This window comes from Myotis nattereri, assembly GCF_964212035.1.
Source record: "Myotis nattereri genome assembly, chromosome: 8".
In the NCBI taxonomy this organism is placed as follows: Eukaryota; Metazoa; Chordata; class Mammalia; order Chiroptera; family Vespertilionidae; genus Myotis; species Myotis nattereri.
The window spans coordinates 81,213,209-81,237,544 of NC_138083.1; the positions used below are offsets into that span (position 1 = coordinate 81,213,209).

Here is a 24,336-nt window from a genome sequence, read left to right on the forward strand (position 1 = left end):
CTCCCCCTTCCTTTCACTAGGACTCCGGGACTCGGGAGAGGGCGCGGGAGGCGGCACACGGGCCCGACCCCACTCCAGCGCTCGCCGGGGGCGCGGGCGGGCGGCGAGGGGACGCGGCGGGGGCGCGGGGCGGGCGCGGCCATGGAGCGGCGGCGGCGGCGGCGGCGGCAGCACTAGCGACCGCGGGCGGACCGGCGGGCGGGCGGGCAGGGCCGATCGGCCCCGCGGACCGGACTGCACAGCTCAGCAAAAGCGCCCTCGCCCTCCGCGCGCCTCCTCCTGCGAGCCCGAAGCCGGGAACATTTTTTTTTAAAGCTCCAATCCGCCTTTGAAGAAAAGGAAAAGCATTAGCATTGATCGGAGAGACGGGATTATACATCGCTGTAATTTTTTTTTTTTTTGGCTTCTGCTAAAATTCGCCAGCTCGCCACGCGCCCGTGGCGAGTGTGTGCGTGCGGCTGTGTGTGAATGTGATTACTCCAGGACTCCTCGGGCTCCGGAGACGCCATTTTCCCCCTTGATAGCTCTCTCCGTACACCGGCGAGCGGCGGAGGCGGCCGCGCCGGGCGGGAAGCGCGGGGCCGGCCGGGGCCCCCGCCTGCCGCCGCCTCCGCGCGCCCGGGGGCTCCCGCGCCCCCCGAGCGAGGGCGGCCGGCCCGCGGCTCGCCGTTTGACAGATGCTCGTCGCCATGGAGTTACCTCAGCTGCACCTTTGGGGGCTCGGGCGAGCGACCGGAGCCGGGATCTGAGCGAGCGCGGTGGCCAGCGGAGCCGGAGCCGCCGGGACATGGGTGAGCACGCGCGCGGCGACCTCGGCCCGGGAGCCCCGCGCCCCGGCTCCCGCTGCGCCGTGGGGCCCCGCACGTCGGGGGCCGGGGCGGTGTGTGTGCCCTGCATGCAAAACTTAACGTCGCCTCGCCCAGGCTTTGACTTCGCACCGGGGCGGGAAGGGGAAAAGGGGGCCGAGGGGGCGGGTGGCGGGTCCCGGCGAGGCTGCCGAGGATGAGCGCGATGCCGGCCCGCTCGCGGGTGGGCAGCGATGCCGGCTCCTTTGGAGTGGCCCGTTGGTGGCGGCGATGGTGGAAGCATTGGGCTGGAGGGCTGCGAGCTTATTGAGTTTCGCCTAATCTGATCCCCTCCCCCGCCGTTTGCACCCTCCCTCAGTCCTGCCAGGGCTGGCTGGTTTGGTGTTGGTGGAGTGGACTTGGAGGAGGAGGGAGGAGGGAAAGGGGTGGGAAGGCGGCAGGATTTTTTCCCCCCTCTCTCTCTCTTTGTAACTTGCAGGTTAAGTGGAGCTAGAGAGCTACGTTGTAACCTAGTTGGATTTTTTTTGGGGGGGGGAAATGTATCAGAATCTAACGAATCCTTAATAGAAAGAAGAACAGGGAAGAAGTGGTCCAGCCAGCGAAGGTTGGTGTGTGCTTGTGTTGTGGCTCTGTGTTAGTCTGTCTCCTAAAATCTTAATCAATGGATCCCAGTCTCTTTCTTGTGCTCTCCGCTTTGGGGACTTCGAAAAGACAGGAATTCCCTTAAAAGCAGAGGAATGGAATGCCTTTTTTGAAAGCACGCATTGTGTGTGTTTCTGGAGGAACCGTGGGTTTGGGAATTAAGGGCAGGCTTCCCCCGTTCGGTGGTTTCCAGTGGGAAATCACTCCGGAAAGGGATCCCTTCAATATCGATTTATTGTTTTTGTCTTTCAAACCATTATCTCTTTGATTAAGATACTGCCTGAGAAGTTCCACAGAGACAAAGTCAGGTGAACTGGACCGGGCAGGTCTTTAGCAAGATGGTGATAACGGGGATGCTGTTTTTGGTGTCCGTTTGTGTTGGAAGCATTGTTGGGTAATAGCAATTTGTGATCGGTAGAGCATGCTGCTTCTAAAAAAATAAGTAACTGCCCAAATGCTGCCTTCCAGTTCTCCTCCCCACACACTCACTACAAGCACCCCTTCTCTCCTGACCCATACTGATTACAACAATTCTGAAATCGGATCCAACTGGAAATATTTTCTTTGGAGGTCAGAAAGTTGTGCAATTGGAAGTGGGAGATGAGGCGAGAGGTCCTGGAAGTGTGGGGAGGGGGTTCTTATTGCCCCCCTGGCGCTGCGTTTATTCTTTATGTGTTGTCTGTGTGGGTTCTGAGGGTGTGTATGTTGGTCTAAAAGGACTGTTGAGGGAAGGATTTCCGATTTGTTTCCGCTTCAAATCAACTGTCCTGATAATCTCATGGTTGATGCCTAATACTGAAAGGCCAATTTGTGTGTGTCTTTATCCCTGCAGACGCTCTCCTCCAGAAGGGCAATTTATTCTGGAATTCTACAGCAGCTATTTTTACTTTGTAACTCTACCTACTCCCCCCTCCCCTGTCCCCCAATCCATCACCTTTTAACCCCCTCAAGTTTGGTTGGAGTCCATGGTCTTTAAGGAAATACTAATATTACTTATTTTTTCTCTTACATGATTTTTCATTCTTTTCCTTTACTCTTCATCCTGTTTTTCTCCTTTTCTTGTAGATTTGTACAAACAAAAACAAAACAATAAAAAACCACCCCAAAACTAAACTTCATAAAGTAGCTGTCATCAAAACTATCTGGCAGTTCAGCCCCATTTCTGACCTTCCTTTAGTTCATGCCAGTAAATTGGATGTGCCCCATCTGAACTCATCTTCATCTGCAAACGTGTGTGTGTGTGTGTGTGTGTGTGTGTGAGAGAGAGAGAGAGAGAGAGAGAGAGAGAGAGAGAGAGAGAGAGTTGGGGGCAGGAGTGGGGTCCAGAAGGGAGATGTGGAGAGGAAGGGTGGTGTCTGTGCAGGCCACATCTGCACCTCCGGGCCAGACCTGGATAGTCTGGGAGAGTTTCCTTTGCACACCCCAGTTAGATGTTGTCTGGCAGGGATGGGGAGGCGGGGCCAACTGGCCAGGAGGCTTGTAAGGGAGGAGAAAGTTGTGGCACTTTGCATGTAGCCAGTTTACAGTCCCGGGTCACTGTTTCCCCCTTCTGCTTTCTGTGGCTTCCACCATCCCAAGACTCCCTGAGGGAGGCAGACTCTCTTTGGCTCTGCCCTGGCAATCCCAAGTTTCAGGACCATTCTAAGATGCTGTGTTTTCTTCCTCCCTACTTAAAGGAGTTGCCTGCTAGGAGAGAAGGGCATTACTACAGATCAAAAGAGTGTGCCTGATCCAGAGTCTTCACAAATCTCAGGGAATATAGGCTGAGAGTTTATGAAGACCAGGTCCTCTGAAAGTGCTTTGTTGCACACCATCTCCCCTCCCCCCATTTATAAAAAAATGTCTTAGTCTTGGGAAGTTGAATTGGTGTTAGAGCTGGGCTGCAAGAGCTGCTTGCCTCTCTAGTAACCTGAGCTGGGCTGGGGGGAGGAGGTGGTGAGTGAATGCAATCCTAGGCCAGAGGAGGGAAACCAACTGACTTGTCTCTCTTAGCAGGGAAAATAGATGTGTCACTGGAATAAACAAACTGGAAGTGGGGGAGGGGAAGGCTTGGCGTGAACAGAAGGCCCAGTGCCTGAGAGGCAGGGGCGTGGGCTAGGAAGGGGCCACGTCTAGCTTGGGAGAAAATATCGACTGCCTTATATGTTCATGAATGGGCTAGACAAGTGAGGGGTGTAATCCGATCTTCTGTGTGTTAACATCAGAATGTTACATAGGAAGGCGCTGTTGGCAGACTTGGTTGAACTTCACACAGAGGAAGCCTAGGGGTATCCCGGAGTGAACCACGGAGCCCAGAGCCCCTGGTGCCGCGAGGGCTTCTGGTCCTCTACTTGTATTATTCATGGCAAGCTACTTGGTAAATTACTTGACCTCAAAGACGGTTGGAGGGAAAGAGAAAATAAGTGCGTGGAATCTTTGTAGAACTTAGTTGAAAATGGTCAGTGGGGAGAGGCAGGAGGCAGGAGTTTGCTGAAGAAGAAATACATAGGCAGGCACTTCTCCTTGGATTCCCAATTCTGTCTCTGCTGTTCTCTCGACCTTCAATTCCCTCTGGGGCTGAATCAATACCTGTCTGGCACAAATATGCACCTCCAGAGGAAGCGAGATTTTCGGACTGGTCATTGTTTGCAGTTGTACTTCAGCCTCACTCTGAAGCGTCTTTATCCCATGCAACAGGAGGACGATGAGAAGTAGCGAGATGGATGGGACATCCCTTCTGGATTTCCGAGGAGACACAGAAACTTGGCCAGGCCTCAGCCTCCCAGAATGCCAGTTTTTCCCCTTGGAGACTCGAAGTTTTAATTGAAACCAGAAAGCTATTGAAGGCAGACCCAGCCAATGAAACCTTGTTTTCTCTGCTGCTCAGGAATGGGAAATAAATAATGTTTTGCTGATGGCATTTCAAGTTGCTTCAGTTCTGCTCCTGCCAGAAGAACGGAGTAAATTATTATTAACACATTAGCATTGTCAGGAGTTGCAGTGCCTTAAAAATCGTATGATGTCATTGAGTTTGCTCAGAGACCCACTGTGTGGGACAGTTCGGGTGGGGTGGGGTGGGGGTTTAGGAGGCTGCTCTTGTCCCAGAGAGCTGCCCTGGAAAAAAAAAAATACCCGAAACCTCATAGAGTTCTTGCCATAGGTCACCATGTTTGGTCCTTGGGTTCCTGTGAAGAATGGAACAAAACAGTTCACTTCCGTTCCTGTGCAGTGGCATATTAAGAAACTGAGTAAGCTTCCCCAAATGTTTTGGGCCAGGATTAGGCAAGGAGCATTATCATCGTGCATATTGCCTTAGGTTTGGGCCTCTTTTAGAGCAATTTCTAAAGGCGACCTGGTGTTCCATACACTCTTCATAACACGGCGGACACTTTGGGCAGCCAAACGCTTGATTGGTGCAGAAAATTAAACACCCAGATAGCCACAGAGTACTTCATAGAAAGTGCCTTCCTCCATTCTTGTTTGGTTCTGTTTTCATTTCCATGTTCACTTAGCCTTCTATTCGATTCTGAGGCCTCCTTGGACATAGCAAGTTTGGGGGCAGTATAAAGCTTGGGGGGAACTGATAACCTTAGATGACTGAGCCTAAGTCAGTGGTCCTTACAGTTTTAAAAGTCCAGAGGGAATCTGTGTCTTTTTTCAGAGTTGGTCCTCCCCGCCCCCGCCCCCCCCCCCCCCCCATCCTTAGAGGGTGCCTTCTAAGGTTGAGGAAACGTTATATTTTTAATGGCCTTTTGTTTAGAAACCCACACTTGACTTCCCATCCAGTTCAGAGCAAATGATGCCAAGGGTCAAGAAGGTGACCAGGCCCAAAGTCCACAGGACCCCTGGGAGGAAGGGTTCTGATTGGCAGATGCATGATGAGCCAGTGAGCTGTCCCCAGGTATGCCTGTTCCCTTGCTAGGGAGGAACAGGAATGAATGGTGAGCAGATAAGTGTTTCGGAACTTTGCCAGCTTGGAAAACTGTTTCCCTAACCCAACTTATTGTTTTCTCTAAAAAATACTCCCTTTCATATACATGGCACTTTGCCCTTTTCAAAGATATCTTCACACCCTAATTCCCTCTTGATTCTCCGAAGGAGGGAGACCAGATAAGCATTTTATCCTCATTCACATGAGGCAGTTGATAGTGACTTGCGTAAATGACACAGGTTGGTGGCCGACCTGGGACCAGACGACTGTGTGATCAAGTGTGAAGAACATCCCACCTGCTATGACAAATTTGCTTTGGATCCTATCCTCTTACTTCCCAGCTAAATGACTCCCCCTCCCACACAAGTTATTGAACCTCTTTGTGCCTCAGTAACCTAATCAGTAAAATAGGGATAAGATGCTTACCCTGTCTGCTTCACAGGGGTTGTGAGGATTAAACAATGCCAGCTAATTTCTGTAATTGGACTCTGAGAGGATTTCCATGCTGCCTCCTGGATACTGTCCTGAGATCATTGTCACCATAGCGCAGAGATTAATAACCCCTTGGTATGGCCAGAAATGCCTACACAGGCCCCTTATGTTCTAAGACAGTCAGGGAATAGTTGTTTTCTGCTCTTGAGTTGACTCAGTTGAATTTTTGAATGCTTCCTATGCTCAAAGAGAAGAGGGTATGAGGGGAAGGGTCCCCATCAGGGAGCTACAGTGGCTGAGCAGTGACATTCAGGACAGAAGTTTTAGCCGCTGTAAAGAAAGGAACTTATAACAGGATTTCCTGTGTCCCAGCAAACCCAGTGATTTCTCTAGAATTGGAAAAGGGCTTCACAGTCCAGTTGTTCACTCTTTTTTTTACAAATTGATTTTTAGGGAGAGGAAAGGGGGAGAGAGAGAAACACTGAGGTGAGAGAGAAACATAGATCTTTGCCTCCCTCTCACTTCCTGACCAGGGAATTGAACCCGCCACCTTTTGGTATACAGGATGATGCTCCAACCAACTGAGCCAAGCTGGCCAAGGGCTGTTCCCTAACTCCTAACCCTCTTTCTCTTTCCTGTGATTCCTGGCGCAGCCCCAGGCACCTGGCGTTGTTCTCGAGTGAACCCCATTTTACACAACACACGCAGGCCTTTGCTCCCATCAGACTGGCTTCCTTGCTGTCCCGGGGCACTGTGTGCACAGGTCTCCTCCACACCTCAGCTGGTTCTGCTTCGCCACCTCCTCTGGGAAGGGGTCCTGATTGGGCCCATCTGGCTAGCACTGCTACCTCTTAGGACAGCAGACCAGTTCTCAGCTCCTCCCCCAGGCTGCAGAGCACTTCTGGTCTGAAGCTCTAGCCTCGCAGTGGGTTGTGCTGCTTCCTCTGTTTATTGTCACTACCTCCCAGGCTGTGGGTCCCTGAAGAGAGGGACTGAGTCTCCCCTAGGACGCGCTGCCCCTGCGAATGAACCAGTGACTCCTGGTGCACGATTGAGTCACAGAACTGATGTGAAGGTAGAGTGTTCAGAGTGAATGCTGCTTAAGGTGAGCTTGGCTTGTGCTCCCCGAGAAGGCGCACACTGAGGACCTCTTAGACAAAGTGAGTAACAGCCACTTGCGTCGATGGCTTTTGCACTTCTGGCAGACTTTCAGGGCCCATCGCCCACTCTCAGTTTCTCCCTCAAAGCCCAAGAGTTGATGATGTTTTACCACATGTGCATCCTACCGGTCACTCATTCATCGAATCATCAAATATTTATTAAGTGCCTGCTAGAGTCTCATCGTCACAATAGCACATAGAGCTCTTGACTTTCTCTGAAAATGCCAATTGCATTTCTTGTCCACCACACTCATTTTGGCACTTAACTATGCAATCTTGTCTGTTACTCAAGTCCAAGTGCTTCCCCGCTCCTGGGTGACGGTGCGAGGCTGGCCGCAAGGGAAAAGGAGACCGAGCAGAGAAGCACTCGGAGCGGAAAGTTCCAGGGAAAGGCTCCTGAGAGGCAGGCCACACACAGGCTGGGCTGGCTGGCCACTGGCGTTTGATGTGGGACAAGTTACATTGCCTTGTCACTCCTATCACAGTCAAGTGAAAGAGTTGGGCTTACTCTGAATTTCTGCAGTTCTGCAGCTAGATGTGTCCCAGGAAAGTTAAAGCTTTCTTAAAGCTCAGAGTTCCTCAGTCCCCTGTGATGGCAGCCCAACTCCCATGCAGACCAATCCAAAGGGTTGGCACACTTTGCTAAGTGTTTATTGTGTTGAAGTAGGTTATAGAAGGGGGAATGGGACCAGTTAAAACTAGAGAGCCAGATGGGGAGGGTGGGTTGGGAGAGGAGGGATGGTGAGCTATGGGAAGAAACACCATAGTGAGTAGTGTGGAAGGAAGACAAAAATTGACTCTCTGCGTCTCTTGTAAACTGGTCCTCTTCGGTGAAATAACTTAGTCGAGACAAGGGAGATGAGGCAGACAAAGGAGCTTCTGGAAAATCTAAAATATCTTCTTTCTCTGGGCTTTGCTCCTGCTTCTGGTGCCCACGAGGCATCTGGAATCTCTGCTGTGGTTACTTCTTGACCTCATGGATCTAGGAAGCTGGGTATTCTTCTTCTTATTATTATTATTATTTAGAGTTCATTGGGCATGAAGACTGGGGCCATGCCTGTGCTCCCTGAGGTGTCTTCTCGATCCCCACAGCAGAGCCCGCCCTGCCATGGCCTGTGTTCAGTCACTACTATTGAGTTAGATTGCATGCATTTTGAGATCAAAGATAGTGACCCACAGTTTGTCCAGTGCCAGAGAGAAGCCTCTGTGCTTTGGGTTGAGCTGGGATCAGGAAAGTTGGGCTCTGACCTGAGGCCCTGTGAACATTCAGCCGGAGTCCTGACCCACGTAGGAGCACACTGGTGGGATACTGAGGAAGATGGAAGTTCTGCAAGCTACTGAGATGTTGCAGTTGCTTTTACCCTAGGACTGGGGTAGGGAAACAATAGCATGTGACACTATTAGCCTAACTGAGTGAGAAGCAGTGTCTTTATTATTTCTCCCCTCGGCCAAAGATGTGCAGCTCTACCATGGAAAGAACTGCTTGGGGTTTGAACCTGGAGCTGGAAAGATGTGGAGACGGGAGAGGCTGAATTTGATGAGTCCAGCACAGCAGCCCCACCCAACACGCTCATCAGAAGTGTTGGCACTGTTGTTCTGCTTGTAGCAAAATAATGAAATCTGGGTGGCAAGTCCCCTTGCAGTTGTTGGTGGCTGTGTCTGTGACCTATTGTTATTTGAACAATGAGAGCTTTGATTTTTTTACAAGTATTGATTAATAATGGTGGCTAAAAAGGATGATTTGATGTGAAAGCCCTGTGGGCCTCCTTTCTGCTCATTATTTTGTACTCTAGAGCTCGATTACAGTCGGTTTTTTGATCCTCAAATATTTATTAAAGTCTCAGCATTGCAGCCCATGTGAGCCATTGCTTCTGGCGCTGTTGGCGGGGAAGGTCTGGTATGAGAGGGGGCTTTTGCCCCTGGAGAGTGGACAGAGTGTCTGGAGATACATGCTTAACTCAGATGGAAAGCAGCCCGCAGCCGAGTGCGAGCATGATTTGAGTGGAATTATGCTATTTGTGTGATCAGGGCCGAGGCGCAGTCCAGGAAAGCTTTGAGGAGGATGTCATTTGTGGTTTGATGGTGGAACTGGAACACAGGGACATTCTTGGTGGCAGAGTAGCTTTCACACTGGAGCAGGGATAGGACAAAGTTTGAATGTGAATTTGGAATTGCCCCACGAAAGGAATGCTGATCCCCAGCATGCACTGCAGCTAGCAGGAGCAAGGCAGCCTGAAGATGAAGGTCCCGCTGGCTGACATTGATGGGCTGGCCACCCATAGCAGGCAACTTGGTGGTCTGAGGTCTTCTGGCTACAGTGTGAAGGACAAAACCCAGGGCCCTTTAAATTGGACCCAATCTAGCTGTTCAGAGTTGTCGTTCAAACTCACCAACTCTTCAACCCTCTGGTTTAGCAAACTTTGTTTGCTCATTGGCATTTAAGCATGAGTATGACCAGACCCTTGCTGGGTGCTGTGTGGATCCCAAGAATGGAGAAAACCTTGTCTCTGCTCTTAATCTAGCAGAAGACACCATAAGAACCCAGGGAAACCAGTGGGGGAACAGCAGCAGCGGCCATCTGGGGCTAAGTAACAACTCCAGTGAGAGCATAGGGAAGGCCAGCACCTCCAGCAACTGGGTATATTAGGAAAGCTTCAAGGGGGGGGGGGGAGGAGGTGGGCTTGGGCTGAAGTCTTGAATAATGGAACTGTGAGGAGAGCAGCAGGGGAGATGTTCATGTTGAGAAGGTAGAGGCAGAAAGGAGAGCACTTCCCAGAGACCAGGGCTTTGTGGAATGCCGGGCAGCAAGACCAATGGGATGGGATCCTGTGGGGAACAGGCCAAGGCTACATCTCCCCTGACCTGAGACGGGAACCGTGGCTGATGTTTTCAGAGTGTATGGAGCACAAGGGTGCTCTGGTCAGAGAATTTCCATCCCTACCAAACCTGAGAGAACCTTAACATCCGACTGTCCTGCCCACCCCTGCTCTTGTCAGCCACCAACTCTTCAGTCTGGGTTCAAAAGAGTTCTCTTTAGATCAAAACCCAAAAATACATATAAGCATTCAGAATGAGTGATACTCCTCTCCGGGAGCTTAGTGTATGATTGAAGAAAGACATGCACAAGTTTCAGTAAATGCAATATTGAAATGGCAGTTAAAGGTGCTGAATAAGAAATGTAAGAGGATGGAGATGGAGCTACTATTTGTTTAGCTCTCTGGGATGCCTAACATCTCTTCTGTGGCAGAAGCACAAACTTGTCAGATTAATCTTTATGTTCAGTTGACAACAAGCAAAGCAGTTGCTGAATCAGATGGTTGAGAAATCGAGGAATTTGAATTAAGACTGAACAGGGCATGGAGTCAAAAATTAGAAGGCCCAGAAAGAAAGACTATAGAATTTATTATCGGTTTAATTATTCAGTTTAGTCACTGCCTTCAGGGAAGCCTATCATTTTCATCCCCACTGGACTAAAGGCACGGTGGAAGACTGGAACTTAAATGACTGCTAATTCTGGGTATTTAAAGACAGATGCCATTGTGGGTTCAAAGGAAAGCAAATGACATTTGGAGTCAGACAGAACTACCTCTGTCATTTCAATAAATTTCTCACCTTAATTTTTCCTATCTGTAAGGTAGGTCCATCTCAGGGTTAGTTCAAATAATAAACTTAAAGCCCTTGTATAGTAGGTGCCTGTTAAGTGTTAGAATCATTTCTTTACCTTGTGGATCTCTCCACTCTGCTTGCACAGGACACACTATGATCACAGTTTCTTCTTACAGGTCTACCCTGAGGTATTTAACCTACCTAGGTGCCATTCTGTATATGTTATTTGCTTTTTCCTTATAAGATTCTGGGAAGACATTAGGAGGGCAGAGAAGAAACCTGTTGCCCAGAAGGTTTAGTGATGTGGCAAGTCAGAGGCAAACTGGTTTTGGAGCTCCCTTCTGCAGATGCAGTTGAGAGTGTTGGGTTAAAAGCTGGCATCACTGTGTTTTAGAGACATCAGATGTCAGTAAAAGCACAGGCTTTGGGGTATGTAGACTTGGATTTGATTGTGGATCTGGCATAGGTTGTGTGTGCCCATAAGCAAACTGTTAACCTCCCTGGACCATCATTTTCACATCTGTGGAATGAGCACAGGTCTCAGGTCTTCTGCATCACAGGGTTGCTATCCTGATGACACAGATGATGTCTTTAAAGGCCATTGGTTGTGTCTAACCCCACCTCGCACTTTAGCTGAGTACCTCCATTGACTGCACGGAGAAATGGCGGCCTTGAGTAGCTCAGACCTGTAGACTTGAGGATTGGCCCAGCCCTGTCTTCAGAGATGATTCCCCAAGTGCCCAAGGCCAAGGCTCGTTCTGTTGTGTTATTGGTTCCCTAGGAGGCATTGTTTTTGCAGCTATTGCTGGAACTGTTGGGGAATAGATAGTGTGCCCAGCCTCAGGCTTCAGAAGCTTGATTCTGTTTTGCTCCCTATTGTGGAGAACCCGAGCACAGGGTCTGATTCTTGGTTTTGTGTGACACTTAGCCAGGAAGAGCTGCAGAGCCAGTAAAATCTATAAAGAGGTGGAAGGTACTGACCCTCCTTGAGGGGGCTCTGTTGAGGAGGTGAAGCTCAGCACCAGAGACTGACAGAGCTAGAGGAAACCCCAGAATCCACTGCATCATACCCCACATTCTACACATGAAGATGAGACCCAGGGAGAAAAAGGAACCTGCCCAAGGCCACCCAGCTCCAAGTGGCAGGGCAGGGAATTGAGTCTGAATTCAGTGACTGAACTCAAGTCTTATTTCCTCTATGAAACAAACTGGGAACTAGGGGAAAGCAATACTCCAGCAATGTCAAAATACTGAAGTTATCAGGTACATATTAATCTACTGTATGTACTTCCTATTGTAGAGGGAAATGGAGAAGGCTGATCTCTAGCCCCATCCCTCAGGCTTTACTTGGGATCTACAAAGAGAAGGCAGCATTTAGCCAAATGCTAGCATGGATGATACAGACTATGGTCGTAAATCAAACTTCCCCCACATTTTGATGATGCAATAAGGTGATTCTCAACAGGTTCTTTCATAAATATCTTATTTAATCTTCAATTACTTTTCAAAACAGCCTTGAGGTAGGATTATTACCCAATTTCCAGATGAAATTGAATAGTTTAAATATATTTTCCAAGAACACAGTTACCAAATAAAAAAGAAAGGCTAAGTCATCCAAACCTATGACATCAAAGTAGTGCTCCTTCCGTTCTTCTTTTCAAGGAGATTCATGGCTTGGACACTTTCAGTTGTGTTCATTGTGCTCTTAACTGCTAGAGGCTTTTGTAAAACCCAGCCCCTTCCTTCATGGAAGTCCTGATCTGGTGGGAGAGATAAAGAAGTAAATGGAATATTGCAATACAGTTTGCCAAATGCTTTCATAGCAGAATGCCCAGGGAAGCTTGATTTAAGACCATCTGTGAGTATGAGTGAGTGTGTGTGTGTGCACATGAGCATGGGTGAGTGCACGTATGCACATGTGTACACACAAGGGGAAAGGAATAGAAAAGGAAGATCCAGCCAGTCTTCATGAAGGAAGTGAAACTTGACCCAGTTCTTGAAGGATGACTTGGAGGTAACCAAGTGGAGAAAGGAGAAAGGGCAGACCAGCCAGAGGAAGTAGTAGGGTTGATGAAGTGATGCCAATCAGTGGGACTTGGGGGAGCCCAGGCTCAGGAGAAGCTGCTAGGGGAATGTAGGGAGTGCAGTCATCAGGGATCATAGCCTGGAGGAGGTGAACTGTGATCAGGAAGGTGCCACCCAGGTGTGGAATATGAAAAAAGCCAGGAATCTTTGCTGTAGGCCATTGGTGTGTTTGCAGGGTCAGAGAACTGTGCTGCAGAGCTGCTTTTGCCCTTGCTGATTGAGAGCTAGGGAAGAGTTGGGTCACTAGATCGATTTATCAGTGTTTATGGAGCATTTCCTCTGGGTGTTTTGCAGCAGGAAGGGTTTCAGAGGCCCATCATTCAGAGTCATGGGAACCTGAGTCAAATGGCACCTGGCTGGCCTTTGACACAGCCTCTCATTCAACATTCACTCAGCGAATAATTCGGAGTGTTGCTCCATGGGGCAGGAGCTGTGCCAGGCTCGGAGATTTCTGTGATGAGCCAAACAGACACAGCTTCTACCCTTAGCACTTACCTTTTAATGGGGTAGGCAGAGTTGAAACCAAGAGTGGCACATGCATTCATTAAAAAATGTAGTAAGTGCTAGGAAAGAAAATCCTATGTAATAAAGGCACAAAGCAGGGAGTCCTGATCTGCATTATGAAGCCCAGGGAAGTGCAGTTTGACCTGAGCCTGAGCAATGAAGAGGCATTAACTCAAGGGAATAGGAAGAGGATTTCAGATACACGCAAAGTACCCCAAGTGGGGAAGCCACTTCTGACTCCCCACTGAAATACCTTAGAAGACATGCCGAAAGGTGAATGCTCAATCACCCCCTAAGCCAAAGTCAGACAATCTATTGCCAGAATCTGAGGTGGGATTCTTCTAACTATAGGGCGATGAGCCTAGGTTGGAAATACAATTGCTTCCCTGTCTGTAGTCAGGTAGGCTCACACTCCATCCTTTTGTACCCGTTGCCCCTTAGGAGCCGAAACTCACAATTTGTGTCAGCCAGAAAAATAGGTAGTCATCGGGTCTACTGCATGGGCAACATTAATAAAACAACTGAAGATGGTCTCTTCCCTAACATCATTATATGTATTCTCAAAGCCTACAGCTCTCAGAAAACAAATGGGCAAGATTAGAGGACAGAGATTTGCAAGGAGAAGAGGGACATTGACTTCTGAGCAGAGAAGTTTCCTGGAATAAAGCTCTGAGACACAGACATAAAGAGTATTTGTAGATTTCATCCTTTCAGAGTTTAAAGAATGTGGCAGAAAGATCCCCTCTTAGTCTAGCAGAACAATAGTAGATAGATGTCTACTGTCCATATGCTCAACACCCTATTCTCTAGATTTTTTAAAAGCCCTGGTTTAAGTTTTGTGATTTCTATGGTGCAAACGTTCTTACCATGGACAGTTTTCAAGCTACCATCTCGACACCTCTGATGTGGAGTTAGGAAGAGTCTCACATAGTAGGCTCTCAGGAACTCCCGGGTCTGGCTTCCACATACCACTGCCACTGTTCAGTAGGAACTGAAGTGATTGGAAGACTGATAACAGTAACAGCTCTGGGAGGAGGACGTGACTGGCTTCAAGATGGAAGGAAGAATCAAAAGCAGACCTGTAGACCTTGGTCTGTAGACCAAGACTACCCTGCATGACTCTCTCCTTATTAAAGCATGAGTAAAAATAAAGAATCCAACTTGAGACCCTAGGGGGGAAAACACTCAAAATATGGTAAGAGAAACAGTATCAGGATAATTATTTACTGCAAGAACAAAGTAAGAATTTTAGAAAGCTGCCAGACATCCACAATGGGAAGAAGCATGACACTGGTGGAATAAAAGCATAAAGTAATGAAGAAGGAGTGTTCTGAGGTGGAAAGGTATCAAAATCAGCTGAAAAGAGGATGAGAAAGGAAAGAAAGATTGCAGGGATACAAAAGTGTGCAATAGCAGAATTAAAAATCTGTAGTCAATAAAGGCAAAGGGAGGTGTGAAATTGAATTCAATTGATATTATGGAGGCTAGATTAGGGTAAACTCTCCCGCAATGAAAAATAAAGAAATAAACATAGTGAAAGAGAGAATGAGAGAAAAGGAGAACAGTGTTGAGAGTTCTAAACTAATAGTATAGGACAAATTTAGTGAGGTCCATTGAATAATGAAAAGAATAAATTGAAGGGAACATTCCTAAACTAGAAAGAACCTGCATCTATAGATCCAAAAAGCTTGTGTTTCAGCAAAAATAAAAGGATCAAGAGCCACACTACATTCACTTTGCCATTAATAAAATTCTGTTATAATGAAAAATATCTTCAAGGATAAAGTTAAAACAAGTTGCCTACAAAGGAAACAAAACCAGGCTGGCCTCCCTTTTCTCTATTACTTCAGATACTAGAAGACATTCTTCAGAGTTTTGAGAGGAAAGGTTCTGACCTGAGGATTATGTAGTCAGCCAGTGTCTTCTCCATGTAAAGATGAAAGAAGTGCCTGACCTTATGGGGATTTGCAGAATATGGAGCTGAGGTTTGGCTCAGGATGAAGAGCTCTGGAAGAGTTTGGGAAAGGTCAAGATTGAGGCTGTGGGCCTTCCTATATTTGTGACTATTTGCCTTTAAGACCTTATGACGTACATGCATTATTTAAAATTTCTTTTTTTATAAGGAGCATATAGTTCCATTAAAAAAGAAGGTAAAAACCTTAACCTAATGAAGAAGATCATGAAGATGTTTCTTTTCCGTTTTGTTGATGAGACACTGAGGCTGAGTGAGGGCTCCTAAGTGCCTGACCTAGGTCCAGAATCCAAATCTTTTGACTCTTGTTACCTATGTCAAGGGCTCTCTCAGTTCCACCATGGAAAGCAGCAGTCAGGGTGAGGACAGCCCATGTGCACCCTGGGAAAGAAGCAGATGGAAGAGGTGGATGGTGCTAGGAAGCCCAGACTGGGTTGGTTTATTCATTTATTAGTTCAGTCAGCCAACATTTCTTGAGTGTTCACTGGAATTGCATGGATGAATACAATGCAACTGATGCCTATTCTTAAGAGACTAAGTAAAACTGTAAGGGGCAAATACCTTTAAACACAGAGTAATAGTGCTCTGTGGTCAAGGCAGTTGATGGCACTGGTGCGCAGGCTAGGTAAAGCCTAAGCATCATAACCACCAGGCGGGTTTGGTAAAAGCCACAGAGCTGGGCCCCATCCTGGAGCCCTGATAGGTAGGCATGCAGGGCTCAAGAATTTGCATTTCCTCTAAACTCTGGAATTAGTTAAGAGTTCCCAGGGCTGCTGGTGGAGAATGGTTTGTAGACTAGGTAAATTATTCCATCCTTCAGATTTGAAGTGGGGAGAGGGTGTACTTTTAGGGAGTCATTTGGGTTATGGTTCCCCTGTCCCTCAGAAAAATAATTATGTAGGTTACACTATCCAATTTGGAGTGTGTATAGGTCTGTGGGTAAAATTACAAAATTTTGAGTATGGAGGACTCCTTGGGCCCACTCCATTCATTGCTGAGATAAGTATGGAGGATGGGACTCCAAGTGGCTGTGAATGGGAGAGCCAGGAGTAGAGGCGAAGTTTCTGGACTCCTATCCCAGTGTTCTTTCCAAGTACATCACCACCTTCTCCTTCTAGCCCCTCTGTTCCCCTGGGACCTCCTGGGCAGTTATTTCCTAAGCAATTTCATTGTTCTATGCCCTGCCACACCAAGTCCTGCAGGCAGCCATGGTAGGGTTAACTTGGGTAGGACTGGAGGCCTGAGCCAAGTACAGAGTGTCCATTGTGCACCCGCCCCCTCTGGAGGAGTTGCTGACTGCTGGAATGTGACAAGGCAAAACGTTTTCACCTTGCTTCAGCTTCCCCTTCCCGTGAGTGTGAGTCACTGAGCGCCTCTGCACACACCACCTTGGCAGGGGCGCACCCAAGACCACGCGCAGCTGTCTCCCAGACTCACCAACAAATCCAACTGTGACTTTGGGGTGGCAGGTACGTGCTGGGAAAAGGCAAAAGGAGAACGACAGCTTTGTGTGCTGGTGAAGTAAACAGACAGGTTAGGTTTCTCTGCCCTTTGCTTTTGAAAGCTTCTTTTTATTTTCCCAAGGTGAGGGGTGCGTGTGGACATGAGGAACTGAATTATAATCCCCGGAATAGATAGTGAATTTTGCAGGGGCCGCCTGAGTGGGTGGAGCTGCCGTTAGAGTAGTTTGAACCACAGGACTTTGAAGAACTGTCACGGGGCTGATTCATTTTCATTGAGAAAGAACTTCTTGAAGTCCTCCAAGTGCCCGGTCCTGCACTGGGTCCGTCTCAGCCTGCAATGAAATGCAGTCCAGGGAGGGAAATAATATTTGTGTACTCAAAACAATGAGAAGGCAAGGCAAGACTAGTGTTTAGTGGCCAGCTATGCAGCTGGGTGCACAGCAAGTCAGGCCAGGGAGTGAATGCTGTGGTCCAGAGCTTACAAAATACTGTCATGAGGAAGTGAAGACTTGGGCATGACCTCAAAATATGGGAAGGACTGGGATCTGTTTGTTCATCTGTTCAGTCATTCCTCCATGCAGCAGACATTTGGAGAGTACCAGTTTTATGAGAGGCATTGCATGGATTGATGGAAAGGGATATAAAGAAAGATTCTATAAGAAATGCCAAGGCAGAAATAATTCTGTGTGTACAGTGCTACTGTGGAGACTGGTGTGACTTGAATAGGGAATGCAAGTTGGTGGCCAGCGAGCCCCTAAGATTACCTTCTTAAGGAGAACCCAGTATGAAAAGTCTGGAATTGATGTGTTCCTGAAGATTGGGATTATCTGAGACGGGATTGCTGGTTCATCTCTAGTATTTTTCTGGCATACTCACACTGCTCTGGTTCAAGCCCTCACACAATAAGAGTGGAATTCCAGCCAACCCTCCTTATGGTCCCCCTCCGTCTAATACCAGGTTCTGTTAATTCATCCCTCACATCACATGTCAGAATTATCATCTTGAAGCATAGCCTTAATAGCATCCCTTCCCCATTGTCATCCCTTAAATGGCTTCCCCCATTACCTGTATGATAAAATCCATCTAATTAGTGTGGCATTCAAGGATACCTAGGATCTGGCTGTCACCTTTTATCTCCAGCCCCCATTTTGTACCTGTCAGCCAAACCTCACCTTTCTCTCTCTCGAACCTTGCATGCTTCTGCCCCAGGCCTCGCCTCACTCTTGCTCTTCCTTCTTTCTGCCATGCCTTCCTTCTTCCCATTCTACTATTGAAGCCCCTCAAGGTCAAAGCCATATCCTAAGCTCTCCTTGAAGCCCTCTGGGGTAGTTTCCATTCTGTCTACACCTTGCCCAGGTGGAAACCACTTTCTCTTCCCTTTGTTTCTATCCTTTATTATAGGGCATATATAAATCTGTTGTTTTATTTTCAAGTAACTCTTTAGAGTATAACTTCTTTGAGGAAAGAGATTGTATTTTAACACGTTAAGCGCCCAGTAAGTCACTGGTGACTGACAGACACTATACTTTCCATCCGGCAGACAAAACAGGCTGGGCGCTTAATGTGTTAATTGTGTCTTAAAATCTTTACTGTGGAGAACTGAAAAAAAAAAAATTGTTGAGTTTTTCCTTTTTGTGTCTCTCTTACTACTTGAGTTTTAACTTTCGGAACTTTGTCTTCTATATCAATTAAGTATTTATACCATTAAATATAAGAAACTCTAAACAGTCATTTTTTTTTTAAATATATTTTATTGATTTTTTACAGAGAGGAAGGGAGAGGGATAGAGAGTTAGAAACATCGATGAGAGAGAAACATCGACCAGCTGCCTTCTGCATATCCCCTACTGGGGAGGTGCCCGCAACCAAGGTACATGCCCTTGACCGGAATCGAACCCGGGACCTTTCAGTCCGCAGGCCGACGCTCCATCCACTGAGCCAAACCAGTTAGGGCAACAGTCATTTTTTTAAAAAAATATATTTTATTGATTTTTTACAGAGAGGAAGGGAGAGGGATAGAGAGTTAGAAACATCGATGAGAGAGAAGCATCGATCAGCTGCCTCCTGCACACCCCCTACTGGGGGTGTGACCGCAACCAAGGTACATGCCCTTGACCGGAATCGAACCCGGGACCCTTGAGTCCGCAGGCCGATGCTCTATCCACGGAGCCAAACTGGTTAGGGCAAAACTGAGTCATTTTTAATGGAAGATGCTTTACTCCACTTTATATAGCTAATCATTCCTCTAAAGCAGCGGTTCTCAACCTGGGGGTCGCGACCCCTTTGGGGGTCGAACGACCCTTTCACAGGGGTCGCCTAAGACCATCGGAAAACACATATATAATTACATATTGTTTTTGTGATTAATCACTATGCTTTAATTATGTTCAATTTGTAACAATGAAATTGGGGGTCACCACAACATGAGGAACTATATTAAAGGGTCGCGGCATTAGGAAGGTTGAGAACCACTGCTCTAAAGTTTAGATTCCACCTTCTTTTCTCTCATCACTGAACCTGCAATATACATTGTCCTATCTGTGGTTCACAGGTCCAAATAGGTTTAGGGTAGGAACGTCCTATGAGGAATATGCCTCACCTTTGGCCCTTACCCAAGGGTAGCTTCATAGGTAGGTACCAGGGAATTAAAATGTAACATTGCAGGTTCTTGCCAGAGAGAGTAAACCACTGAAGGACTACAGTCATAAGCAAACATGGCTAGCAATTTGTGTCACCTTCGATACAAGTTGAGAAAGACCTACTGGGACATGTGTTCTAGGGCAAGTATATCAAACTTGTGGCCTGCGGGCCGCATGCCTCGTTTATTTGGCCCGTGTTAGCCTTTGAGTTTGACGTGCTTGTTCTGGGGCATCTTGATGTCTCCAGCAGCCAGTGTGGTACCTGACACTAGGAAAAGGGGCCTCAATGAAGGTTGACTTCAGTATGTAAGGTTTTCAGCAGGTAGGCAGGTCCATCTAGATGAGACAAAGAATCTTACAAAAAAAAACACCCCAAAACATTAAATGTCATATTGTCTGATTGCCTTTTCCTTGCTCCTAAGTGGGGACTTTGTCCCTTTTGTAGCATGGGGCATGGGTGGCTGTTCAGTGTGTGATTGACAGCTTCAGCAAAGATGCTCATGTTCCCACCAGGCAACTTCTTCTCTTCCAGAAATGCTTTGTTCATTGGGCAAAGTGGAAGCAGGTGTACATGCGTCTTCCTGCAGGCTGAGCAGCTCCCAGGAGCTGAGTGTGTTCCTGGGCATCTCTGGGGAACAGGTCCCTGTTGGAGCACTGGCTGGCTTCCTCCCAGGGCAGCAGCTGGAAACGCACTGACTCCACAGGGAGAACATACAGCCCCGTCGTCAGGCTCTGGTTCTGGGCTGCTCTGAGTGTGTGTTTGCAGACTTTATTGGGGTTTTATGGTGGGCACATTGCTGACTAATTCCTTATATTGGTGGGCTCAGTGGTAGAAACCGAAGGTGTGACGTCTTCTGCTGGGAGCTTAGAGAGTATTCAGCCATTTAAGAAAGCTCGGGTGACCTTGCCTATAGCTCAGGGTGCAAGGAGATGATGTCTTGAAGTTTGGTGTAGCCCCAGGGCTCTGGGTTTTCTCTTGAGGATGAGCATTTGGACATCTTTGTGGCTTTGAAAATGATGAGTATGAAACTGGGAATAATGGGATGTGGGGTGAATAAGGTTGAAAGGTAGTTTAGCTGATCCTTCTATGATCTGGAGAAAGCCTGACTGATTTTTCTCTTTTCCTTGTGAGGAAGGCAGAATCCAAGATCTCAGGGGTGCAAGGGGAGTTGTTCCTAATACTTCCAAAGGCCTGTGAAATACTCCCCTCTCTCCCCTTTGTTGTTGTTGTTGTTGTTGTTGTTGTTGTCATGTAGACATAATGCCACTTTATGTAAGGACCAGAAAGGGACTTAAAACTGTCCCTAATGGCTATTTTTATCTAAATACTTTATGATGAAGTGTCTTTTGTATCAATGGAAACGTTTTTTAGGGTTGGTTTTTCTTTTTTTTGTTTTCAAGCCTGTGCCTAAGCTTTACATTTGCTTTAAGAAATAGAAAACACTTGCCTGGCCGGTGCGGCTCAGTGGTTGAGCATCAACCTATGAACTAGGAGGTCACTGTTCGATTCCTGGTCAGGGTACATGCCCGGGTTGCAGGCCTGATCCCCAGTAGACAGCCAATCAATGATTCTCTCTCATCATTGATGTTTCTATCTCCTTCCCTCTCCCTTCCTCTCTGAAATCAATAAAAAATATATATTAAAAAATGTAAAAGAAATAGAAAAGACTTGCATAATTGAAATAATTCATAATGAACAGTGATAAGGAACGAATGGTCAAGACCTTGGCTAACTGTCCTTCCTCTAAGGGGGTGGAGAGCTTTGCCCAGGCACCTCAGGGGTTGCGATCAGCTTTGCAAACTGTATGTGAGGGAAGTGGTCCAAGAAGCCGACCAGACACAGTTCCCACAGACCTGAGCATCAGCACTTCAGACTTCCCTTTCGTCATGGCCCATTCTGATGGTGACTCAGCCAGCTGTGGTTTCAGTTTCAGAAACTTCTAGCTGGTTACGGGACTGGAGGACTCGCCTCTTTTGTCTCTGTTGGGTCCACAGCCATAAAAATTCATAACAATTCAATGAAGGGATGTGTGTGAGTTTGTCTGTCCCTTTGCTCCAATTTAGTCCATTGCGGGGATGCACACTCTGATTTGATTTCTGTCCATCTTTTTTTTCTGATGCTGATGATAAGTGGGAAGGGGCGTTGGGGACGTAGATTAAGTTACTGTTTAGGTCATTTTCTTCCTGCCATGGCTAATTATCTCTCTGCTTCTTCTCAGTTGCAGATCTGATCTCCTGAGCACTTCATCTTGTCTCCATCCTTGGGGCTCTGAGCCCAGCAGCTGGACCACTTTGTCCTTGGAATTTTGGGTGTCCTCTCTGTTCACCTTCCCTCTCCCCCTTCTCCCTTTCCCCTGCTGAGAACTCCTGAAGACTGTAGGATTGTCATGGAGTCCAGGGAAATTTTGAGCAGCTCCCGGCAAAGGGGGGGCGAGTCGGATTTCCTGCCAGTCCCTTCGGCCAAGCCTCCAACTGCGCCAGGCTGTGCAGAACCTCTGCTGTCTGCGCCAGGGACTGGGAAGGGCATCCCAGGGGCCGGAGAGCGCATGGAGCCGGAGGAGGAGGATGAACTGGGCTCAGGGCGGGACGTGGATTCCAACTCCAATGCGGACAGCGAGAAGTGGGTGGCAGGAGATGGCCTGGAGGAACAGGAGTTCTCCATCAAGGAGGCGAACTTCACGGAGGGGAGTCTGAAGCTGAAGATTCAGACCACAAAGCGGGCGAAGAAACCCCCAAAGAATCTGGAGAACTACATATGCCCCCCTGAGATCAAGATCACCATCAAGCAGTCTGGGGACCAGAAGGTGTCTCGTGCGGGGAAAAACAGCAAAGCCACGAAAGAGGAGGACAGAAGCCACTCCAAGAAGAAGGTAGGGAGCCCTGTTTTGTAGCATTTCCATTTTTGCCATTTTATCCTCAACTTTTAGAGTCTGTTTGCTTATTACTAATTTGCATGAAATCCTTATTTAACGTCATCAACAGGTTCTGCAACTTTAAGTGAAACTACGTGATCTGATAAAACAAATGTTACTATAGACTAATTGATATATGGAAGAGTTAGGTTCCTATGGCATCTCATCCAGTTATAATGCAACAGTGTTGAACTAAATGTCTCCACTCCGGGACCTGCTAGGTTTCTGAATTACCAGTTTCCTTGATGGAATATTTAGGGCCTCTGGAAGAAATGCCCCTGATACCTGGGTGTAGTGTCCAATTACTATTATTTATTATTATATCTCCTACCCACCTGAAAAACAATAGCTACTAGAATTAGAAGTCTGGAGCAGTTCTATTTATTGCACAGCAGACAATTGGCTGGGTCAGATCCGGCATAGCTATGACAACATTTTGAGGTTTTTCTTTAGCTTTACTATTTATATCTGTTCTCATAGTCAGAGAGGGGGATGTTGAAAAATGCTGGTCAATCGGAACAATCAAGAACCATTGTAACCTTTTGGTTTCAATCACTGCTATACATCTTTCTAACATAGGCGAGCCTTCCACCTGACTAAGGAAACCCTGTCTTTGTGGTAACTTGAGGCTCTCAGAGGGCTGAGAGATCATTATTCCAAAGCTGGAGGTGAGCATTAGAACTGGAGAAAGAAAAGGAGCAGCCAGCTGACCTGAATCTTTGTCCAACACATCATAGACTTTTAAGATTGGGTCTTGAATGAACTTGGTTGGTTGTCATTTTCCTCCTAGAAGACAAACAGGGGTGTAGAAAGCAGCTCTCTAGGCGATTGGTGGTGTCATTTGGTTGGGGAAGACTGGGTCCAGGATTCATTGTATTATTTTGCATCACAGGGGTTTGCTGTGACCTCTCTCCCAGGGAGGGGTGTGGCACTCAGCCCTGACAGAAGACTGCCCTAGTCCAGAAGTTTCTGATTCAGACAGTCTTTGGGACTTGTGCATAGCGTGGCAAGGAGTCCTCCTGCTGACAGAATTTTGGGGTTCTAGGTTGTAGGTATTAATCAGTCTTTGTAACTCTTTTCCCTGCATCTTATCATTTATCTGAGCGCTAGCCTTGATGGACTAGCTAAAAATGGCACATATAAAGGAACCTCTCTCCTTTGTAGCCCACAGATAATTTGTAGAGTTTCTGTTGCCAGTATTTGTGTGTGTGTGTGTGTGTGTGTGTGTGTTTCTTTTTAGCTTTGGAGGCATCATTTTCAGTAAAACTACTAGGAGTCATGGTCTTCGATTAGTGTAGGGCTTGCATCCTTCTTCACCTAGTTATTTTGCCTGATTTATTGCATTTAACAGCTAAAGACTTGGACTAGAAGAGACTTTCTAGGGTGACCAATGCCTCCCAGTTGGCTCAGACTCTCATAGTTTGAAAACTGAAAATCCTGCATCCAGGAATCCCCTGCTGTCCTAGGCAAACTGGGACAGTTGATCACCTTACTTTAACATTCAGAACACAAAGGAATCTTTTAAATTATCTGTGTTTACACAGCATGGAGGTAGTGCTCTCCCTTCCCTTCTCCATAGCACCTTTGCTGTGCTTTCTGCTTCTCTGTTATAAAAGCAACAATTATCGAGATGCACATGGAAACTTCTGAGAAATCTTACAAGCAAATACCACAGCTACACCAGGCTCCATGTAGAAAGTGAGGCTTATTTTTGGAGTTGGGTCTTTTCAGCTTTGAACATGAGTATCTTTGCCTCTGCTCATTGTGATGGCCAGTTCTTTGAGCATTGTTGGATTTTTGTTTGGGCGGGCAGTCTTGAAAACTGTGGTAACTTATTTTCCCTCCATTCCCATCATGGCCAGGATTTCAGCAGTTTTGGATGTGCAAATTCAAATGTACTATTCTACAAATAGATACTTTATGCAGGTATTGTCTTCCCTAAAACCACAAGATTGTCCCCAAATATAGCCTTCTGCCTATTGGAATGCCATAGAATAAAACTCTGGAGTTTGTGACGTGGGGATGATTACAAAGTTGAAATGTGCAATGGAACTCTGTTCTCATATCTGAAATTCTCAGACTGGTCATTCTCACCCAGAAAGCTGGGTGTTCTTTGTGTGCTTTCTTGGAAAAAGAAACGAAATCATTTACTTAAATATACAACTCACCAGGTCAGTGTTTCTAAGCCCATCAATTGGAAAGGGCA

General features: G+C 47.1%; 1 protein-coding gene across 1 annotated transcript in view; it reads left to right on the forward strand.

Moving 5' to 3' along the window:
• Positions 1 to 669: 669 nt before the first annotated feature.
• The window catches only part of SETBP1 (SET binding protein 1), a 341,962-nt gene continuing 318,295 nt past the window's right edge, over positions 670 to 24,336 (forward strand). Inside the window, exons 1-2 of the mRNA XM_081096675.1 lie at positions 670 to 791; positions 21,438 to 22,088. Coding sequence (XP_080952801.1) covers positions 21,606 to 22,088 — 483 coding nt within the window. The 5' untranslated portion in view covers positions 670 to 791; positions 21,438 to 21,605. The remainder of the gene's footprint in view (positions 792 to 21,437; positions 22,089 to 24,336) is intronic.